This window comes from Adiantum capillus-veneris, chromosome 26 (assembly GCF_014529385.1).
Source record: "Adiantum capillus-veneris isolate H3 chromosome 26, ASM1452938v2, whole genome shotgun sequence".
In the NCBI taxonomy this organism is placed as follows: domain Eukaryota; kingdom Viridiplantae; phylum Streptophyta; class Polypodiopsida; order Polypodiales; family Pteridaceae; genus Adiantum; species Adiantum capillus-veneris.
Window position 1 is genome coordinate 78,217,639 of NC_140956.1, and position 22,638 is coordinate 78,240,276.

Consider the following 22,638-nt stretch of genomic DNA (forward strand, 5'->3'; position numbering starts at 1 on the left):
ACAATAGTAGACAGTCTCCTAGTCTCAGGTAGACCCTCACACATGACGCGGTTGAACAGAACTGCAAGAACCTCTGCCAGCATATCTCTAGCATGTATAAAGTGCCCTGCTACTAGACCATCATGATCATATGCCCTTCTGGTTATAAGGATGTTGCATACTGACCCCACACATGAGGAGAAGTAATCAATGGGGGAGGGGAGTGCTCATGAAAGAAACGCCATACCTCTCTTGAGTCTGTACTCAAGAACAACTGGTATAAGTCTGGTTCTATTTGAGCTAGGAAATCTCTAGTGGTGCTGTATAGTCCACCGCAATTGTGGGCATCTGGATCTCCCAAGCTCGATCGATGAGCGTGCCTCTTGTATGTGGGCTCTGTTATGGTAGCCGCTCCTCCGGCTGCCCAATGGTCCGCTCTAAAGAAGTCTGTGATCTGTCTCTGAGACTAGCTAGCCTCTCCTCTCATCAGGCTCTCTGCGTGTCTGCGCATTTGAAGAGGTAGTGAAAACGGCCTCGTATCTCATAGTAAACTGGGCAGTGGCGTTGGTAGTGCAACTCTGTGTCTGGCTCCATGTGACATAGGGAACATGTCCTGGCCTTAGCTGGGGGGGGGGGGGGGGGGGGGAGAGAGCTTTTAAACGTTTGGGTGTATGTCCTTTGTCTATTGGAAAAGAAAAAACTGTTCAAATTGGTACATAATAAAAGAGAAAAGGACGTATGGTGGGTGATGAGATGTGTGGGGATGGGTGGATCTCTAATACTAGGGATATGTGCATGTCTATGTGCTCAAGGTAGTACAACCATGCAAATGCATCAATTTAGCTAGCTCCGTCTTGTGCTAATGGGGGGTTGTAGAATGTGGCACGTGGGAGGGTCGGGAGTAAGGGATGCCCTAATGAACGCCTCTGGGTGAGCCATCATCTAGGCTCGTTTCTCCTCGATAGCTCGATGTACTGGAGTCCGGATCTCCTCGATCTGTCTGCGGTGTAGTCGTGGGGCCTAGCCTCTGGTAGCATGGGGGCGTCGTCTGGCCCGGCTTGCCTCAGCCTATTGAAGGGTCACTCCCCTCGGTGGGTTGGGGAGTGGAAGGGGTGTAGCTCTCTGAAAGAAATCTGTAAGCTGTGATTGCCCCCCCCCCCCCCGCGGGTCTCTGTAGGTGGCTGCAAAAGTGTGTCCTTGTGCCTCTGTATCTCTAGCAAGTAGCGCACGAGCTGTCTCTGATCTCGAGTGTGCATGATAGCTGGGAGGGTAGGTTGCCCTTTGAATAGTGGCTCGTATTGGCCTCTGATATCTACATAAGCTCTGCATTTGCAAACAAAGTGCTCCTCACTCTCCACTTCCTCTCTGCATACTCTACACATACTCTCCTCCCTCGGATGTCATGAGCTCGCCCCATCTCGATCTCTAGTCTGTGTGATGATACTCTGAGCTGACCAATCGCCACTTGTGAGCTGTGTGGCATGTAGGTGTCCATATAGCGTGGTCGTTGTATGAACCTGTCCTCCAATATGGTAAGAAAATGATCTTTGTAGTGTGACATCTTCCGGTGGAGGGGAGACGTGATCCAAGTCTGTCTGATATAGAGCTGCCAAAGATCCTGTCGGATCAGTATGTTTCTCACACTACGTGAGAGATGGAGCTGAGGGGAATCGGGGTTGTACTGGAGAGGTAGCAAACTCTCAAGGTCAAGGCCGTGTGCTCCGAACCATGCTCTAATCTGTGTGTACCATGCTCTGTCATATCCAGCCTCTGATATCTGTATAGCTGATTCAAATGCTCGCCATGTGAGTCTGTTGGCCGGCAGCTCTCTCATCGCTGTCCTGTGGTATCGTGTGCTTGCCTGGAAACATGCGAAAAACCATGTAGAACTGTGGTCTCTTAATCCGTGCCCACTGGCTATCTGTCAATGCGGGTGCCCACACTGCTGTTGCATACATCAGGACTGGAGTGACTAATGTGTTGAGAAGAGAGAGAGAGAGATAAATGAAATGAAATGAAATGTTATATTAACGTCTTCAAAAGGCCAAAGTGACCTATGAGACCAGAAAGTTACAATGTGTGGATCTGATACAAAGTCAGAGTAACAAGATGACAAAATGACAGAATGACAAAATAAAATACTATGGAATCCTAGACTGCTAGGTGTGGACTAAGTAGCTAAACAGCTAGCTGGGATAGCTAGATCACAGGAGATCCAGCATCGGTCGCTGGCGGATCTCATCAATCTCCTCCATGGTCAGTAGTTTGACCGGGCGTCGTGCATGTCGAGCCAAAGTGACGAGAGAGAGAGAGAGAGAGAGAGAGAGAGAGAGAGAGAGAGAGAGAGAGAGAGAGAGAGAGAGAGAGAGAGAGAAATGAAATGATATATTAACGTCTTCAAAAGGCCAAAATGACCTATGAGACCATCCAGATACAAAGTGGTGAATCTAATACAATGTTTGAAGTACAAGTACAGAAAGTACTGAATGTAAAAACTGAAAATGAAATGTGAAATGTGAAATGTAAAAATGTAGAATAGGCCCTCAATGACACTCTGGGTGTCATACTAGAATGCCTCTGATCCTCTACTGGAGTCTTCGTCGATGGAGTGTGCTCCTGCGTCTCGGTCGTGGTTGTTTCGATCTCCCGAGCTCAGTTGCCCTATCAATGAGGGTGCCTCTGGTATGAATGTGGGTACCACCCTGTGCTAGTGGTTGGTCTCCTGGCTCCCTCGATCCAAAGAAGTCTTTGATTTGTCTCTGTGATTGTCGTACTCCATGTCTCCTCAGCAGACTATCTCTATGTCGGTGTAGCTCAAGTAGATATAAGCCAAGGCATCTCTGATCCTGATACCTCATGACTCTATCTAGGGTCCAAAACCCTCCCTGAATAAGCAATGGAAGCGCCCTCGTATCTCATAATACACAGTGCAGTGGCATATGTAGTGTAGCTCTGTCTCTGGCTCTCTATCGCATAGTTGGCATATCCTAGACTCCGGTGGTATCCCTCTGAATCTACCTGTCTCAATCTCTAGCTGGTGTGAGGATGTGCGAATCTGACCAATAGCACATCGCAAACCATGAGACAAATGAGTGTCCATGTAGCTCGGACGAATCACAAACCCGTCTCCCGAAAGTTGGAGAAGATGCTCTTTGTAGAAAGCCATCTTCGTGCCCAACTCCTGCATCGGCTCTACCCATGTCCTCCTGGTAACTGTATAAGATCCTGACGAATGAGTTTAGTGATCTCCGTCCGTGTGACTGGCAGGGAGGGTGCATCCAGGGAATACTGAAAAGGAGGCAATCTATCCATGCTGAAACCATGCCTCTGAAACCATGAGGTCATCTGTGCATACCAACATGATGCGTCTCCCTGCATCGCCAACTGTCTAGAGGACTCAATAGCCAATCTAGTATATCTGCCTCTATGTGTATCCCATAGCCTGTGCATAAAGGACACTGATCTGGTAAGAGCCTCAATCTCTATAGGAGGGGCGGCTACCTCCGCTCGAATAATCGCATGTGGTACGGAGGCCTTGACTCTAATCATCCGGGATATCATAAATACCAAGGGTCTCTCCATGCTCTTCCAACTGTCACGATTCATAGATGGTCCCCAAACCTAGACCCCATAAAGCATAGCTGAAGCAACCAAAGTATCAAAGAGCCATATCTTTGTTCATGGTTCTTGAAACTGAACCTGCGAACACATCCTCTCTAGCCCTCCCAATGCCGCATAGGCTTTGGATAGTGCTCTCCTCAGAGTAAACCTTGGTCCCGCGAATACCACCCCCAGATATGTATATTCATCTGTGTACTCTACAGTGTCCTGACCATATACGAGTGTAGGTGCCGATCTCTTGACCCACTGTGGTGTGGTGTTCAACACCATAACCTTGGTTTTACCAAGGTTCAGAGACAATCCACTATCCTCTGCAAAGCTGTGCAATGTATCCAACTGTCTCTGTATGCCCTTTGGTGACTCTGACATCAACACAATATCATCAGCATATAATAATAAAGGGATCCATGTCCCTGCCAGTTGAGCGCCTCTGTCGCCCTCTCTGTCAATGTAGTCAGAGACCTCATCTACATACATACCAAAAAGTGTAGGGGACAAAGGACACCCCTGTTGCACTCCAATAGTGGAACGAACAATGTCAGAAATCCCCTCAAGAGTGCGTACCTGACCAGTCACTGAGCCGTATAAAGCCATGATCCCCCATATGATCTTTGTGGGTACTCCCAACTTCAGTAGCCTGCGCATCAATCTGGCCCTCGGCACTGTGTCAAATGCTTTGCGGAAATCCACAAAGCAACATTACATCCGTCTCCCATGTGCCCGACCCTCCTCAATAATGACTCTGAGTGTAAGAATATGGTCCAAAGTGGAGGAACCCCTCCTGAATCCAGCCTATCCTGCTGCTCGTATGCCCTCACTTTCTGCCCATTTACTCAGTTGTTGTTCAAGAATGGATGCATACAACCATGCCAATGTGTGCCCTATCATAACAGTACGGTAGTTCCCTGGCACCGTGGGGTCCCCTGCCTTGAAGAGAGGTACAATAGTAGATATTCTCCAAGATGAGAGAGAGAGAGAGAGAGAGAGAGAGAGAGAGAGAGAGAGAGAGAGAGAGAGAGAGAGAGAGAGAGAGATGTGGATGGATGTATGTATGTTTGTGCTGCAGTTTGGCGATTGGCAAGGAGGGGGAGCTGACAATCGGTACAATTGACGATATTCAGAAACTTCATATCCGAACCGTGCCATTGAATGAGCAAGCTCGGCGTATTTGTCATCAGGAGGCCTCCAGAACCTTTGCAATTTGTAGTGTCAAGTATATGGCCAACATGGATGATATGGAAACATACTTTGTTCGTCTTTTAGATGACCAAACTTTTGAAAACATGGCTTCTTTTCAGCTAGATACTTATGAAAATGGGTGCTCAATTATGAGCTGCTCATTCACAGATGACAACAATGTTTACTACTGTGTGGGGACTGCCTATGCCATTCCTGAGGAGAGTGAGCCCACCAAGGTATTTCTCTGTCCTATCATGTGCATACTTGTTTCCTCTTCTTTTGAATATGGAGAATAAATGTTTATCAGGGCCGCATTCTTGTGTTCCTTGTGGAGGATGGAAAGCTACAATTGATTGCTGAGAAAGAGACTAAAGGTGCTGTTTACAACTTAAATGCATTTAATGGAAAGCTCTTAGCAGGCATCAATCATAAAATTCACTTGTACAAGTGGACACTGCGAGAGGATGGTACAAGAGAGCTTCAATCTGAGTGTGGCCATCATGGACATATACTTGCTCTTTTTGTACGGACAAGGGGGGATTTTATTGTGGTTGGAGACCTTATGAAGTCCATTTCTCTTCTGATATACAAGGTTCGTTTTATGATTCAAAGTCAGGACCCTTAAAAACATTCATCATTTTCAAAAAAAATGTGATTTTGTGCAGCCAGAGGAAGGTGCAATTGAAGAATGTGCTAGAGATTTCAATGCAAATTGGATGTCTGCTGTAGAGATTTTGGATGATGACATATATCTTGGTGCTGAAAACAATTTCAATTTGTTTACGGTGAGGAAGAATAGTGATGCGGCCAGTGATGAGGAACGGAACAAGCTTGAAGTTGTTGGCGAATATCATCTGGGAGAGTTTGTGAACCGTTTTCGGCATGGTTCCCTCGTCATGCGTCTTCCTGATATTGAAGCAAGTCAGATACCCACAGTGATCTTTGGCACGGTGAACGGTGTGATTGGAGTGATTGCGTCTTTACCACAAGAACAATATACTTTCCTGTCGAAGCTTCAGCAAAATCTTGTCAAAGTGATCAAGGGTGTTGGTGGCCTCAGCCATGAGCAATGGCGCTCCTTCAGCAATGAGCGAAAGACGGTTGATGCAAAGAATTTTCTTGATGGTGACCTTATTGAGTCGTTCTTGGATTTGAACAGGGGCAGAATGGAGGAAATATCAAAGGCAATGAGTGTTTCGGTCGAAGAGCTGTGCAAGAGAGTAGAGGAGCTGACAAGGCTTCATTGAAGAATTGATCTTTTGAAGCCAAGGGCGTCAGGCTAGGGAGGATGAAACAGAAAAGATTGAAGAAATGTATGGTGCTGCTTGTGGGCGACTCCATCCATTTGTGCACAAACGCATTCATGATTAAGGGGGCTATAGAGGTTGCGAAAAGAGCCTCAAGAGAATGTGAATGCCAGAGGAGTTTCAGTCGAGTGTCACCATCTTGGGCTTAAAGGCCTTGCTCACACAAGAAAGCATTGCTGCACCCGCTTCCCATTTATATATATGGATGAGACCTTTTGGTTTGAAACTCTATATATATGGCGGTGATCTGGGTCATCTGGCAATGAAGCTTTAAACAAGAGATGTTTTATAGCCCTTATCTTTTACAGCCCCTTATGATAAGGGGACCCCTATGGTTTCATTTATAACAACCATGTAGCCATCATGAACACGGTTTGGATATACAACAATAAAGGCTCTCATGTACAAATATGTGTTTTGTTTGCTCGCAATGAGAATGTGAAAGGTTTTTGATTACTGTTGATTTTTCAGGTCGGTTTAACTTGTCAGCTTTTAAGAGTGTGCTGAGGATATTTTTGTCCCATCGTGGTATAAAGCACATTGGCTCAGCTTAGTGAGCAGTTCTACATTCCGCAAGGGGGTGAGCTCTTGTTGAATGTCAAAAATCCATCAAGCAATAGCCCTGCTTGGATTTTGAGCATGCAGATGGCCTGTACAACACTTGCCTGTCAAGCAAGCACACCAGTACATGTATATGCTCTTGCACTATGCATTGCCTAAAGATGATCATAGAGAGAGAGAGAGAGAGAGAGAGAGAGAGAGAGAGAGAGAGAGTATCGTCCTTGGAGGTTGCATATGACCCGTGGGACATAAGTTAGTACAAATGGTGTCTCGTCTCTCATGAAGGCGAGGGAGAATGGTTGATACAATTGGCAGGCGGGGGGGGGGGGGGAGGAGGGGGGATTTCCGGGGTAGAGTTAGTAGGCCTAGGAGTCTAAAACTATGTTCACACTACACTATGGATGCCATGCAATTTGTTAGTGAAGACATTCTTGAGGGCCAAAAAGCTTGATGCTTGTAAGAAGAATGGGTAAGGGATGTGTACGTGTCTCCTCAAGGTGCGAGTACTGAGGCACTCACATGATATTAATGCAATTCGGTCAAGGAAACAATGTACAGAGGACAAAGATGAGATGTCCTTGCTCGACTTAGGTGCATGGATACTCTTGAGAAGGGCAAATGGTCAACCTAGTCATGTGCACTTTTGGAAAAAATGGAAGGTATTGAAAAGAGTTACTACTTGAAACCTAATCTCTCCATATCAAAGGGGAAAATTCATTGCAAGTTTATTCATTTTTTCTTCTTGATATAGTAGACCTAGAAAGGAGTTGGAGGTTTAGGGTTTAGGAGGAAATGAAGGGAGAAAGGAGAGGAGAATTTGTAAAAGAAGGGCTAAAAGGTGAAATATGATCTTAAACCAAATACCAATATCCATACCAAGCATTGAGTTTGCCATAAAATGAAAAGAGAGTGATTTTATAGGATCTTGACAACTTGAGGCTATGACGACTTTCTGTCGAGGCCAATGAAAGGGAGCACTTTTGTGTGAGAGTTGTCAAAAGTAGCCAGTTCATATTATGCCATCCTATGACATTTGTTCACGTAAGGAGGACAAAGGTGTCCTCAGCACAAGGTTGCTTGCACAACTATGTTTTACTATTAGCTATACCCATAAGCCAATGTAAGGCAATCCTTTTGCACTAAATAAAGGAGCTTAAAGTCCACACCAAGCAGGAAACATGATCAAAATGAATTTTAAAGAAAATGAAACCAAAGGGCTTAGAGACTATGGCCTCACATAGAGGTGCTGTCCCAATACTAGCATTATAAGCATATGGCAATGTGCATGAATTAGTTAATAGATGTGTGACTAGTCCTTATCATGGCATGGAGGGTGCCCACAAGCACCTTTATAAGTTATTCCCCATATAGGTGAATAACTAGGATATCATGAGGGATTTTAGATGGTTCTTTTCATTAAGGAGTGCTTATGGATTGAGAACAAGGAGGGTGATGGTGATATGTCCTTTGTGCCCATGTTCTTTAGCTATTCATTACTTGCTCTATGTGAGAGAGAGAGAGAGAGAGAGAGAGAGAGAGAGAGAGAGAGAGAGAGGGATGGCCATTCATGAGCAAGAAAGAACGAGTCATGCAAAACAAGAGACTATTGTGGTTTTTTTTTGTTGCATAAGCTAGATTTCCAAGCCAAACCGCTTTTTTTTCTTACATTTCCTTGCTCCCAAATTTGCTAATATCTTTTTTACCAAGGAGAGATGATTTTAAAAGACCAAAATTAGGGTACTAATATTGAGTTTTGCAACTTATGTAAAGAAGTGTATTGAGCAAACCTTCGAATTTTGTATTAAGGCAAACAAGTACATGTGTTTGCACGAAACATAGGTGACATGCTTGCTCTCTTTTTTGAAACCCCTCACGTGCATCGAAGGAGATTTTCATGGGAATGCTAAATACCTCATACTTTCCATCGTGAGCCCTCTTTGCTAACATAAAAGACATGCGACTCATTACATAAAATTATGACCTCTTGAGCAATCATTTTATCTAGCACCTCGTCTTTTCTATACTATTACCAAAATCCTTGGTCAACTTTGATCTCCATTTCATAAATTTTCCATATGAACTTGGGGTGGTAACCACTAGGGACCTTTTTTGTTCTTGCTATTTGGTCGCTTCAAATTGATGTCCCTTCAACAGTTGGGAGGGAGCACAAAACCATGTGAATTACTCAGGATGTCAATTTATAGCTTGTGCCAAAGGTCGAACTGAAGGTGTAGGTGAAAAATTACAAATGTGTTGTATCAATGATTGAAGTTGTTGTTTTTTTCCAAATCAAATGCAACTCCCTTTAATTCCACTAGGATGGCTTTGCCACTCCCAAAAGTATGGCAATGCACCCACACATTACTATCACCTCCGTCCTCCACACATTACTACCACTTCCACGCTTGCATTTATGGCACCCATATGATTGAGTTTACTAGAAAGGATACTAGAAAGAAGACTTGCTAAAGCATGTCATATGCCTATTCCATGAACATCCCACATTGTCATTGGTGCATCTATCTTTTAGCTTGATTGCTAATGCCTGGTGATTGTCGCTTATTCAAGCCTAGCTCTCATCCTCCATTACGATAGCCAAATTTGTAAGCACATGGTGCTTCTTTCAAACAATTTGCTGGTTCACATTAAAAAGTTGCATTTTCAATTGTGTGGAGGTTGCTAGCACCATCGGTGTGAGCCTCTCTCTCCTACACACATTGAGCTATATGTAGACAATATCTCCAACTTTATCCATTGAGAAAAAGGAGACGAGGTGGACCTATCTGATACAAAAGACCCATGCCATCTTATATTTTGATCACATTGTCTTGATTTTTAAGCCACAACTAAGGCTTCAATCACACTTGTAGGCTCTCGACGCTTTGTGCATGCAGAAAGAAAATAACGGATACAATTAAACTTGGGAAGACCAAGGTCATGATTTTCCATATGTCCCGCTGGTTAGAAAACAATTTATCTTTGCCCTAGCTAGCTTGAGCACATGGAGAGGTAGTGTCCCTATGTATACTTAGGAGTAACAATTGTGAATACGGTACCTTGGGTCTGGTTTGACAACAATTCAACTTCCCTCTAGCTTGAGCACATGGAGAGGTAGTGACCTCCTATGTATATATGGGAGTCAAATCTGCCAATATAGTAGGTCTCCTTGTTTCATGTAGCCTAGGCCAAACCCACATGAAGCCTTGCCTCTCTTGCCATGATGGAGAGATAGTGCCAATGGGAACATAGAAGCCCTGCACGTCAAGGGGTGACTGTTTATTACATTGACCACACCCACATTGATGTAGCTATTGTAAGGGCACCATGTAATTGGTAAACATCAATCCCACATACATTGTGCAAGCTGAGTTTTCTACAGTCATCGTAGTAGAGACACTAATCTAGAATGCTTTATTCACTGTGTTTGAGAGATGGACCATGATAGATTCTCAAGAACATTTGAGATGTTTTATAGACTTACACAGACAGCGGTCCAAAGAGGCACATGATAACAATGAAAAGTGATTTGGAGCACATGGCCTACATACAACCCTTGTAGTATGATATAGACACCCCCTTCATTAGACTCTATGGCAGAGAGAGGAACCAGGTAATGAGGCAAGAATAACTATTTTCTGTTTTTTTCCCCTGTCCATACTGGCATTGTCAGAGCACCTTTTTCTACAACATAGTCTTCCCTTGCAAAAGTAAACTTCACACTAGTACACCATCTTGGAAGCCTAAGGGATGACTCTAACCTTTACAATAATAGGTCTACAACAATGAATAGAACAAAAAATAGCTAAACATGCATGTATGCTGTAGAATGCCCGCCTCCCTAACAAGGTAATGATTATTCTCACCATTTGATTAAAGCTAGGCCACCTTAAACTTACCACAATAGGCAACAGGTATTCTGCCAAAAACAAAGGGCATGTAGATATATGGTAGCATATGTGAACTCTTCTAATGATCTTTCACTATATATGTTAAAAAATGGAAACCAACAGAAAGCTCAAGGGAATGTGTTGGGGTGGGAGCTTTGTTGCACCTCTTGTGTGTGAACACCCTCTCCATTGTTGGAACCAGGGAGGTGAGTGGAAGAGAGGGAAGGAGAGAAGGGGGAAGGAGAAGGAGACACAATAGTTTGGTGGAGCTTTTGAGAGTAATAACTCTCAAATCCTGATTTCTATTATAACAAAGAATGTAAGTGGCCCAACCGGCCACCACGAGGCCTGAAACCTAACAATCTTCCACTTGAAGGCCAACATGGCCCAAGTGGCTAAAGAATGCAGGGTTATTATGTACAACTGTACAAACGTGAAGCATGACTGTAGCTTCACCATACGCCCATCATCTCTATGCAATGTGCGAACCGCTATGAGGCTAAGCTCTTTGTTAGATCATCCGTTGGGTTTTTATCCGTGTGAACTTTGACTAACTCAATGCGTTTGCTAGCCAAAATATCTTGTACCACATGATACCTGACCTCTATGTGTTTTGACTTGGAGTGAAACACGAGATTCTTTGCTAATGCAATCACACTGTGACTATTGCAATGTAGCACTGGAGTCTGTTGTATACCAAGGTCTCCCACTAGACGAGATAACCACACAGCTTCCTTACTAGAACTGGAAACTGCAACATACTCTGCCTCAGTGGTGGAAGACAAAGTGAAATTTTGGAGACATGATCTCTAAGAAACTGCTGCTCCAGCAAACAAGAAAACGTAGCCACATGTGGATCACCTAGTGTCCACACAACCCGCATAATCCAAATTAGAGTATCCAACTATGGATGCATCACTATTCCCAAAGCGTAAGCACTTGCTGGCTGAGTGCTTGATGTACCTTAAGATGTGATTCACTGCTATTGAATGTTTTCTACCTGGATTTTCCATATTCCTAATGACCAGTCCCACTGCATATGCAATGTCTGACCATGTGCTAACCATGGCGAACATGAGACTGCCTACTGCCAAAGAATACAAAATATTTGCTATCTCTGCCTTTTCAACATCCGATTTGGGACAATCATGCTTGCTAAGTTTTTTGTATGTAGCCATTGGGGTACTCAATGCTTTCCCCACTTGCATATTGAAACGTTGCAAGACATTGTGAATATACTCTTCCTGCAAAAGTTCAAGTATTGCGATCTCTCTTGATACACATATTAAGAAAGTGATGTGCATAACCCAAATCTTTCATAGCAAACTGCTTGCTTAAGGAATCCTTGAGAAGTGCAATCTCATCTTTGGACTTTCTCGCTATGAGCATTCATCCACGTACAAAATCAAAATGATGAGGGACCATCGTTCAACCTCCTTGTGTACAAGCAATGATCCTCTTGACTCCGTACGTAACCGTGGGAGTGAATGTACTTATCGAACTTGATGTACCATTGGCTCGAGCCTTGCTTTATACCATACAAAGCTTTCTTGAGTCTACACACCAGTTATGCGTGTGTTGCTTTCTCAGGATTTATCGCAAAACCTTTTGGCTGTTTTATGTAGATATCCTCTTCAAGATCCCCGTGAAGAAACGTTGTCTTCACATCCATTTGGACCAATTCCATGTCCTCGATGGCTACTAGACCAAGCACAAGATGCAGTGTATTCATCTTGACCACGTGAGAAAAAATTTCATCAAAATCTATGCCTTTCGTTTGCTTTGACCCTTTACCAATCAATATAGCCTTATACTTAGGCTCGGGATCATTGGTGGTATACTTCCTCTTATACACCCATTTGCATGGCAATGCCTCTTTACGCGTAGGTAACTTTTTCAATTCCCAAGTTTCATTTGCTAAGATCAAGTTATACTCAGATTGCATAGCCTCTCCCCACTTCACACTATCATCCATGTGAATGGCCTCTTTGTAGCAAGTGGGTTCACCACAATTAGTGACTAGCAAGTAGTCCAATCCTGGCTCAAAATGCTCAGGTGTACAAGATGTACGAGTAGATATCCAAAGTGCATGATTGCTGGATTCCACTCTCTCTAGAGCAACATATGTGTGTGTACTAGTGGAAGGTACATCACTAGCATGTCCAACACTCTGTGTCACTGGTGGTGAGATGAGATCCTCAACCGTACTGTGCGATACTCAATGTCTTTCACTGGTTGTCTATGCATCTTAGACTCGTTGAATATCACCTATGAGATTTGTATAACCTTTTTAGATTCTGGATGCCAGAGATGACATCCCATCTCTCCTTCTTACACCATATCCAATGAAGATGCACGTGTGTGATTTGGGGTCCAGCTTTTGTCTAAGCACTTTTGGCACATGTGAGAATGCCTCACACCCAAACACACGTAATCTGTCATAATTGGGATGTTTGCCCGTCCGCATATCCTGCGAAACCTTGTACTTTAGTGGTGTACTAGGTGATCGATTTATCAAATAAGCAGCCGTTATAACAGCTTTGCCCCAAAACTCTTGAGGTAAGTTGGCCGTAGACAACATAGAAGTGACCTGTTCTTGAATGGTTCTATTAATCCTCTTAGCCACACCGTTTTGGGTGGGTGTGTAAGGCGTGGTAAACTATCTACTAATGCCTCATTTACTGCAAAAGTCCTTGAACTCGTAGGAGAAGTACTCGCCTCCATTTTCAATTCGCAAAGCTTTAAGATTTCTACCCGATTGGTTCTTGACCACGGCTAAGAACTTCTCAAAGACATTAAAGAAGTCGCTCTTTTGCTTGAAGAGATAAACCCACACCTTTCTAGTAGAGTTATCTATGAATGCCAAGAAGTATAATGCTCCCCCTAGAGACTTGATTGGCACAGGTCCACATAAGTCTCTATGAAAGAGATCTAGAGGACTCCCTAACTCCTTGTCCAAAGGTGTTGATGTCAACCTAGTCTATTTTCCATAAATGCAATGCTCACATAAAGAGAAGTTAGAGTAATCTAACATAGAGATATAACTAGAACGCTGCAAGACATTCATTCCCTTCTGACTCATATGACCTAGTCGGCTATGCCACAACTCTGTAGACGGCAGCTCGGCTACACAAACAAAATTCTCTTTCATGGGAGAGACATAAAGTGAGTACAATGAGCTAGACTTTTGGCCTTTAAGCATGACCAGAGTTCCCTTCTTGATAATCCAAGAACCATGAGCAAATATGGTAGTGTAACCCAAATCATCCAGATGTCATACATCAAACTCTTTGTCAATTTGGGTATATGTCTAACATTGTGCAACATAAACTCAATGCCATTATGCATAGAAAACTTGATGCTGCCCATACCGCATATATCAAACTCATAAGAGTTGTGTAGCTTCACTGTGCTATGCATGGCAGTGTATGTAGAAAACCACTTCGTGTGAGGAGTCACGTGAAAGCTAGAACTTGAGTCCACAATCCAATTCTGCACATAGCACTCGTCAAGAGCTAACAATGCATCGGGACTCAAATCCAATGTGAAATCAACACATCATTTGGCACGTCAGAAACTTGCTCATTGGCTGGAGACTCAACCACCTTAAGCTCTTCAATTTTCACGTTGCTTTTAGGTTTGTCAGACTTCACTTTCTCTTTGCCCTAGTCACGCTGTAATGTGCGGTAATCTTTTTTCAAGTGTCCCTGTTTATGGCAGTAATAACACTCAACATTTCTCATGTCTTGACGCGACTCTTGCTACGACCTTGCCTACGATCCTAAGAACGTCCATGGCTACGATCATGCTACCTTTTCTTGTCACGATTGCCACTAGCCACATTCGCATCACCATGCCCACTCGCATTAAGAGATTGACGTCGAATCTCCTCAGTGAGCAAAACACTAGCAACATCACTGAAAACTAGCTTGCTATTAGGTGCATAATTTCTTATGGCTGTGTTGAAGGTATCCCATGACGATGGTAGAGAACATAGCAAGAAAATTTCCTTCATTTCATCACCAAAATTGAGACCTTTTGTAATCTATGAAATTATGTTGTTGAACGCGTTCAAGTGAGAACTAACATTAGTGCCCTCTTTCATGTTCATGCGCATAAGTTTCTTCATCAAGAAAACCTTGTTCAAGGCATGTTTTCCATTCCATGCTGCACATAGAGCATCCCATACATCTTTAGCATTGGTCTTATCCATTATTGTAAAGTAAATGGATTCACCAAGGTGCAAGCAAATGGTTGCTATAGCATGCTCATTCAAGTCTTCCCACTGTTCATCAGTGTACGCATTCTCTCTTCTTGCACGCAAGGGTGCTATCAAGTCTTTGTTGATCAAAACATCTTGCATACGCTACCACCAAACTGTACATCTCCTTTCTTCATGTCAACCTCTTTTTGCAACATAGACAACACGTCTATGCAGTCCTCGTAGTCCACTTCACCTTGCAGGGTATCAAGGGTCAACTCAAGTTTATTGATCCTTGGTTTTTCTCTATCAATGTCTGGGCCTTTTGCAATTGTAGGACTTGTAGTTAAGCTCTCGTAGTATCATGCTATCTTTTAATAGTTTCAATGACTCTGAGTTCTCTCTCATTGCGATGTGACCATGCCTTCAGTTCCTCTAGTTTGTGTGCCAAATGACCATGTTCAAGCATTGACTCTCAACACTTCTCTACAACCATGTTGACCACATCATCTAATGCATGCAGCACCGGATTCCCAAGCTGCCTCCTTTTGGCACCTGTTGATGTAGTACTCTTCTCTTTTGGAAGCACTACTTGCAGCCATGATTGAAGAGAATGTGGCCAAAAACTTTATGGAAAAATTCTTGGGAGTAGAAAATTTGCCTATACAGGAGCAGAAACTCAAATCAAAAGTAGTAAAATCATTGTGTAAAACAACCAAAAGTTCCAAGCACACATAAAATGGACGCGCGAAAAAAATCCGACACTCTTCTCTGTACGGGGAGCAAGCTCTCAAACCCGACAAGACAAAAGTAAGCGTATAAATTGCTCAAAACAACCACTGGGCATAAACTACTCAAAACCACTGTCGTGTGACCGCTGACTCGGCGTCAAAAGAAAAAGAAACTGTCTGGATACATATCCTATGGAGAGGGTACCAAAAGTGGGGAATTCTAGCTACCTGTATCATCGTAGGTATCTCAACATTTGAGAATACCCCAGCTCAAAGAAAATCTCACGCAACAACCCTCCAAAGGCTAAAGAAAACTCAAAACGACTAGCCACAGTCTCCGAAAGGGCTCCTCCGATCGGAGTCTCAGAAACGGCCGGGAGAATTGCCAAAGTATCACGCCAAATTGGCGCCACAAACAACGTACATAGGCAGTGACCACAACTGAACGTACATGAGTGACTGCACACGAACAAGCGCCAAGAACTGTTGTGTGCAATAAGAAGAATCCCTACGGGGATATCTGTTCTCAAAAGATCTCAATATCACTATGTGTGCTCAAACAAACACGCATCTGTCCGCAGAGAAATTGCTATCAAAATGACTACAAAAAATTTCTTGAAAGGCACTGTGCCTGTAAACGTCTAAAAACCTAGAGAAACCTGTTGTATATGGGCTCAAAAACCCCCTGTGTACCTGCGTGTCGGTGTAGAATGGGAATATCGGTGCCAATTGTCGCTGCCGAACAGAAATGGGCTAGTCGAATAGCTGCCAAAGAAGTCAAAGTTGAAAACTGTATCGTAGAGAGTAATCGCCGATGCGCTCGATACCGATGCCAGGTGTCACTCCTCTATGATAGAGGCACCTCACCCATGCATGTCATGAGCGGCGACGTCCGTGGGAAAATGGTCGTCTCTTGGAAAAATTGATGCCGGGGTCGGATGTCGAGAATCCGCCGTGTAATGGAAGATATCGGGAAGAACGTCAATGTTGATGTCTAAGCCGAAAGATCGAGATCGAGATGATGTTGGCGCCAAAAACTTGAGTCGATGTCGGAGGTCGAGATGTGTACACGCTCTATGTTTGTATCAATGTCGAAGCCGGAGCCTCAAAAATGGGATGCCAATGTCGAAATCCTTGCGCTCTCTCTCTCTCTCTCTCTCTCTCTCTCAACCGGATGTGTGTGAACAGGGGCTCAAAATTGTCGAGGGCTTGGTGGGATCGAGGGCTTGCATACACTAAGTGTGTAATCTTGAGATTTAAAATTTTTTTCGATCCTCTATCGAATGGCCTGTAGGAATTCTGATAGGCGGGGGAGGGGGAGTACGAACGAGGTGCATTCAAAGCATTAAGCCAGGAAAATTTACATGTATTCAAGGCTAGAATAGAATAGGGAATATAGAGAAAGAGATGTAGGGAATCCTTTACACTATCATCTCCCTCAAGCATAGGAAGCTTGGTAAGTGGAAAACTATAAAGCTCTTTGGGAATGGAGCTCCACCTCATGTTCTCTCTCCTTGCTTCCTCAAAGTTTGCACGCTAAAAAATATAAGAAGGAACTTTAATTCCTTTACAAAAGTGACCTTTATCGTTGCATGAAGTCCGTCCTTGGGGTTCACACTAGGAAGAACATCTCAGAAATAGATATTTTAAAAGGAACTCCCATAATGGAAGCTTGGAGAGTATAAGTGATGTAGCCACTCCATACTAACCTCATTTCCTAGGTTTTGTACCAGAAGATTACAAAGATGTAAGCAAATAAATAATTATTGATGGCAATTAATTGTCGATCCCCATTTGCAAATGAATGTCGCTATTTGTCTTTAGGCTCCAAATTGGCAAATTGGCAAAAAATTAAAGTAGCACTCTCTTCCCACTTGTCCTTTGCACATCTTGTGAGCTTAATGGCTACATACCTCCCTCTCCTTTGTTGGTTTGGTGTCCCATCTTTGGGCACCACTCACATGCATGCAGGCATGTCTTTCTTTGGGGGATCTTTCTTCTTGTCTTTCTCTTTTGGTGGAGGCCTTTGTTGCATTGCAGCTCCACCTCTTCCACTTTCTCGCTACTTTTGATATGGTACATTGGAGGTCTTTAGTGGCCTAATGATTCTTCCAATATTTGCAAATTTATGTTCTTTCTCACAACACATTTCTTGCATCTTGTGTTGCATATCCTTCATCATCTTTTGAGTCAATACCTAAACTCCTTTGGGTTATCATCTTGAGAGCTAGCATGCCATGTGTGTAGCCTTGTACCATCTACCGACTTCAAGAGTTCCATGCTACAATATTATAAGGGTGTTGCCATCGATGCTCAAAACATCACTATATTGTTCTAGATATGTGTGGATAAAAGCATTTGTATCCCCTAAGTTGGCAATCTATATCCACCAATTTTTTTAGTGCTTCAAAATAGCACACTGACATATACATATATCATAAGAAGTAGCCATGGAAATTCTTCCCATTCATAAAGTGATCAAAGAGCTACCTTAAGCCTAAAACATCCCTCAAAGATGTGTGTAGAGTGGCATGGGAGGCCTTGACTTCCTCAAAGATTTTCAAGAAAATGCGAAGTACTCTCAAGACAATCATGATGGTTCAATATTTTCTTGGGTCTTTAGTCCACTCTACTTGTAATCCATTTGCTAGTACTATCATAAAGAGCAAGACAATGATTGTTACTAATACTAACTTTGTAGCGGAAATCTTTGAAGAGTTCTTCCTCGAAGCTCTCTAACTTGGAAGCACTGTAATAGACTCACCATGATCATCTATATCATCGGGACCATGGAGCACATAGGGCACACTGTGCATGCCCTATGTGTTCCGTATTCCTTATGTTATAGATAACGTAGTAGTTACTCCCTAATTACCATCTCCACAATGACTTCATGATCCTCTGGCAAAAGGCCCCCTCCATCGCTTTCATGGAGGGGGCCTTTGCTTGTTCTATGTTGAAACCTTATCGGCAATGCGACCAATCCCAATGCCCGTGTTAGGAGGCTTATCATCCCCATTAACCCTTTCGCCCAATATGTAATGTACGTAGCATTGCTGAATAAAGTACATATAAATCTAGTTATTGTGAGGGATAACTCGCTGTTGATGGAGAAATCATTGGAGAAGAACTCTCGCCAAGCCCACATATTGACAATTAGAGAGCTTCGTTGGTGGATTTCCCTTTGCGTGGCCACTTGTTCTGAAGAGAATATTTCAAAACAAAATAATTCAGACACAATTCTTTACACTATTGGAGACTCAGGGCTCACCCTCCAGTATTGATTCATCCTCTCGAATGTCGGCCCTCAAACTTGCTCCTCACTAATAATCCATTGTGCCTCGTCGTGATCAAGGTCTTCAGCCATATCTACAAACCAAACACCAAAATTTAGCATAAGTAAAACCAACGGTAAAGTTTGAGAAAGTTGAAATTGTCAAATCAATATATAAACAATAATATATGACAACTTGAGCGTAAAGACAATACCCTAAACTGCCACTTAAGCCATGATGTGATACTTAAATTAGCTTTAAATTAACAACATTATGACAATTTTAACCCAAAAAATGACGCTTATGTTCATGATGTGATACTAAAAGTAGCTTCAAATTAACAACATAATGACAATTTCATTCCAAAAAAGGACGCTTGTATTTATTCATCTTTTGGTCGTAGACTAGAAGAGGATACAACATTCATGCCAACTATGTGGGCTCCATTTATACATAGGGATATATCAAAAGCTGAAGGTCGAGTTTGGGGATTTTGATCTTTGCCTAAATCTAGTGTTTGATGTATTTTTTTAAACAAAGGCTCTCTGCTTCGGATCAGCTGGCTCTGGCATGCAATTATGCATTTCAAAACACAACATAGAGAATATACATTTGTGGCTTTAGAAAAGGGAGGAGTTGGTGGAGATGCACTTGAGGCAGCCCAAGGGTAATCTTGAATGTGATTTTTCGATATTCCAAAGAAAGATTTGTTAGCTTTGGAAATGTCTTTGTAGTTGGGAACAAGCTAGAAGTGCCCCAATCTATAACGCCACAACAAACACCCTTGTCAACAAAATAAAACATAATGTTGCGAGGGTGAAGCTCGTTGTGTAAAAAATCATGGTGATGTAAGTACTTCAAAGTTTGTAGAAGAGCATTGACAATGTTTAAAATATTGTTTTGGAAGTGCTTTATACTACCAGCTATCTGTAAAAACTTCTTGATGGAAATCTTGCTTCTATTGGAGTGACATGCCGGTATCCACTGCTCCACATGGCCTCCATTCCAGTATTTGAAAATAAGCATTGGCATTGGGGAGTGTTGCACAATGCCAAGTGGCAGAATCATGTCTCGATGCTAGATATTTAAAGTTGTGGCTTCTTCCATAGCTTATTGTGTTGCAGTGGGCCCATGTGGCTGGATCTTGAATACTTTAAATGCATACACAAGGTCTGAAAAGGCATGATGCGTTACACAAACTTGCTTCACATACGTCCATCTGCCTTCTCCAAGTTGGGGCGCTTGCAAGTGGAAAACATGGCGCTCCTGTAGGAGATGCAACACTAGTGGATCATAGCTTTGGGCTAGTGCTCCCACTTCCGCAGAGGCAACGATGGCAGGCTGAGCGGTAGTTGCCGCTTCTACCTCAGTGGCTGGATCGATAGGATCAACCACTCTTTGTCTTTTACTAAGGCCTTCCAGCTTTCTTTTCCCTTTCATTTCTACGTACAATTGATGGAGTAATTGTATCCTTTTGCGTATTAGAGGGAGAGAGTGGACTTCGGGGTTTTGCAAAGCATCAAAGGAACCAAGATTTGTCCCAAGGTTTGCTTAACAAGTCCCTCCATTTGATCGCCAGTGAAAATTGCAATGGCAAATGATACTGTGGGAAATGATTGTTGTAATCGCTCAATGTTTTGTCAAAATATTCAAAACATCTTTGTAACTGCTTCTCTTCAGCACCATGTAGATAACGAACAATAGCTTCAGTGGTGGATTTTTGATGTGCTCGTAATAGCTTCGACTATTAAAACAAGCGAAGATATATTATCAAGAAGAGAATATTTTAAGTATGTTTAAATATGAAGACATGTTTCCTAATATTAAGGTTGAATATTTAGACACATTAAGTTGATAGATAGACTTAAAATTAAAGATTTTTTGCATCAAATAAAATAGATATAAATTTTAACGAATATAATTCTTGAATAAGAAATTAATATCAACGAATGTAAAATCAATTTATCTCTAATGCAATGAAAGATAAAATTTTCAAAAATAGATCATTAGAAGTTTACATTATGTAAAAGTAGCCCAACTGTGTGATTTAACAATTCTAACACAAGAGTAGACATTACTAGACACAGAACACTAAAAGTGATCCACTAGGCTACTAGAAGTGTACATAAAAGTACCCCAGCCGTGTGAGCTAATAACTTAACACAAGAGTGGACTTCACTATTAAATGATTGAAAGATTGAACAATCAACTTGGTCCTTGTTGAAGTGTGAGAGCAAAGTCTCTAACACAACGCAACAATCAACCCATTAATTAACACATTTAGAAAAAAGCTATCTGTCATAGTAGCAAGTACCACGTAGAGTGTATATCTTTGCTCACCTATTGTGAGTAGAAGACAATGATGAAAAGAGAAGCGAAGCTTCAACTTAGCACCCACTATCTGTTACTATTGTTAAGGTGAGTTGGATATGCAAAACAAAAGCATAAACAATATAGTGTAAATAAAAGATAGACATGGAAACATTTGCAGATGAAGAGAAACTTAAACTTAACTCTTCACTCTTTAAATATGGAAACATTTATACTATAGAGAGAGGGATTAAACAAAAAAGCTCTCTCCAAAAGCTCGCTCCAAAAATAGATTTTCCTGGGAGAAGCGAGCTTTTTCTTGGAATTGGTCAGTTGTTGACAGAAAATCTGGAAAAAGCTCCTCCAAAGCTCCCTCCAGACCTCTACTCAGTAGGTAGTAGACAACGTCATGGAAGTTTTTGAACCAGTGATACATACTGAGGGTGTTGATACTAGCAAGGATGATATCAATTTTCCATTGCTTTTGTTCCGATCGTGGATTTTTTGATTGTAGTGGTTCTATAGGCTTCATGGCCAAGGAGAAACTTATGTTGACAATATGCTATGTAGGTTTCCTCTCATGCCATATGACCCACGTGGCTATTATAATACTTTGTGATGTAAGGCAACTAGACACAATGTCATTTGATCTAGGAGGATATGGCTATTTTGATAGTCTTAAGCAGTCGATCTATATGCCCTTTGATCCAAGAGGGTGTTAGGTTGTATATGGCTTCGGGCATGGCATCTACATCAGTTATATAAAGGATTTGTTGGTTACTAGATGTTTATGCTATAATGGCTATATATTTTTGAGTTTTCCCTCTCATCTGGAAGGGCTTTATGCTAACGTGAAGCCCAAAATTGGGAGATTAATGTTTGCATGCTTACAACAGTGTAGTGATTCGATGATACCATGTGTACATTGTGACATGATCAAGGTTTAAAAATTTTAAGTGTACAATTTTCGATCTAGTTGGCACATGCCAGAGGATGTGCAAATTTAGAGAGGGGGATGTCTTGCCACTACGCGGTCACAATTAAAAACAACCATGAATCTTTTTTTTTGTGTGGTCTTTTATGCATGTGAAAGTGAAGATATTTCATTTAATCTTTCTACAATCTAGTTAAAATATGAATTCTTAAAGGTGTAGGACTTTTTTGAGCAATTTAGTGCTATTTTTCTAGTTTTTAGACACATATGTTCATAATCTTGCTTTATTTTCAAAGCAATAGAACCGTCTAGATTTGTATCTCAATGTATTGAAAGCAAGGCTTTTGAGCTAATTTTAGCATTCGTGCAAAAAGCAACCACTTTTGGGGAAGTATAAGGAGCTCATGAGTTTAGGTCTTTTGTGATCACGGTTTCAACAAGATGAACAACACTCTGGGCTAGAAAGAGAAGAACGAGCGATCAGACATACAATACATCTTTGAACTATATATATATATTTTTCCCGGTCAACCGCATGATGTGGTACACATTCTAAAAATTGACTACTCAAAGTATACAAATGTACCAAAATTCCTTGGTTTGTCCAAACACAATGATTTTGGATGAACCGTTGGTTCGATCGTTGATCTTAG

At 42.2% G+C, this 22,638-nt stretch overlaps 1 protein-coding gene across 1 annotated transcript in view; it reads left to right on the forward strand.

Moving 5' to 3' along the window:
* The window catches only part of LOC147423699 (DNA damage-binding protein 1a-like), a 45,706-nt gene extending 39,164 nt beyond the window's left edge, over positions 1-6,542 (forward strand). Inside the window, exons 17-19 of the mRNA XM_086502135.1 lie at positions 4,667-5,015; positions 5,087-5,371; positions 5,445-6,542. Coding sequence (XP_086358261.1) covers positions 4,667-5,015; positions 5,087-5,371; positions 5,445-6,026 — 1,216 coding nt within the window. The 3' untranslated portion in view covers positions 6,027-6,542. The remainder of the gene's footprint in view (positions 1-4,666; positions 5,016-5,086; positions 5,372-5,444) is intronic.
* The last annotated feature ends 16,096 nt before the right edge of the window (positions 6,543-22,638 follow it).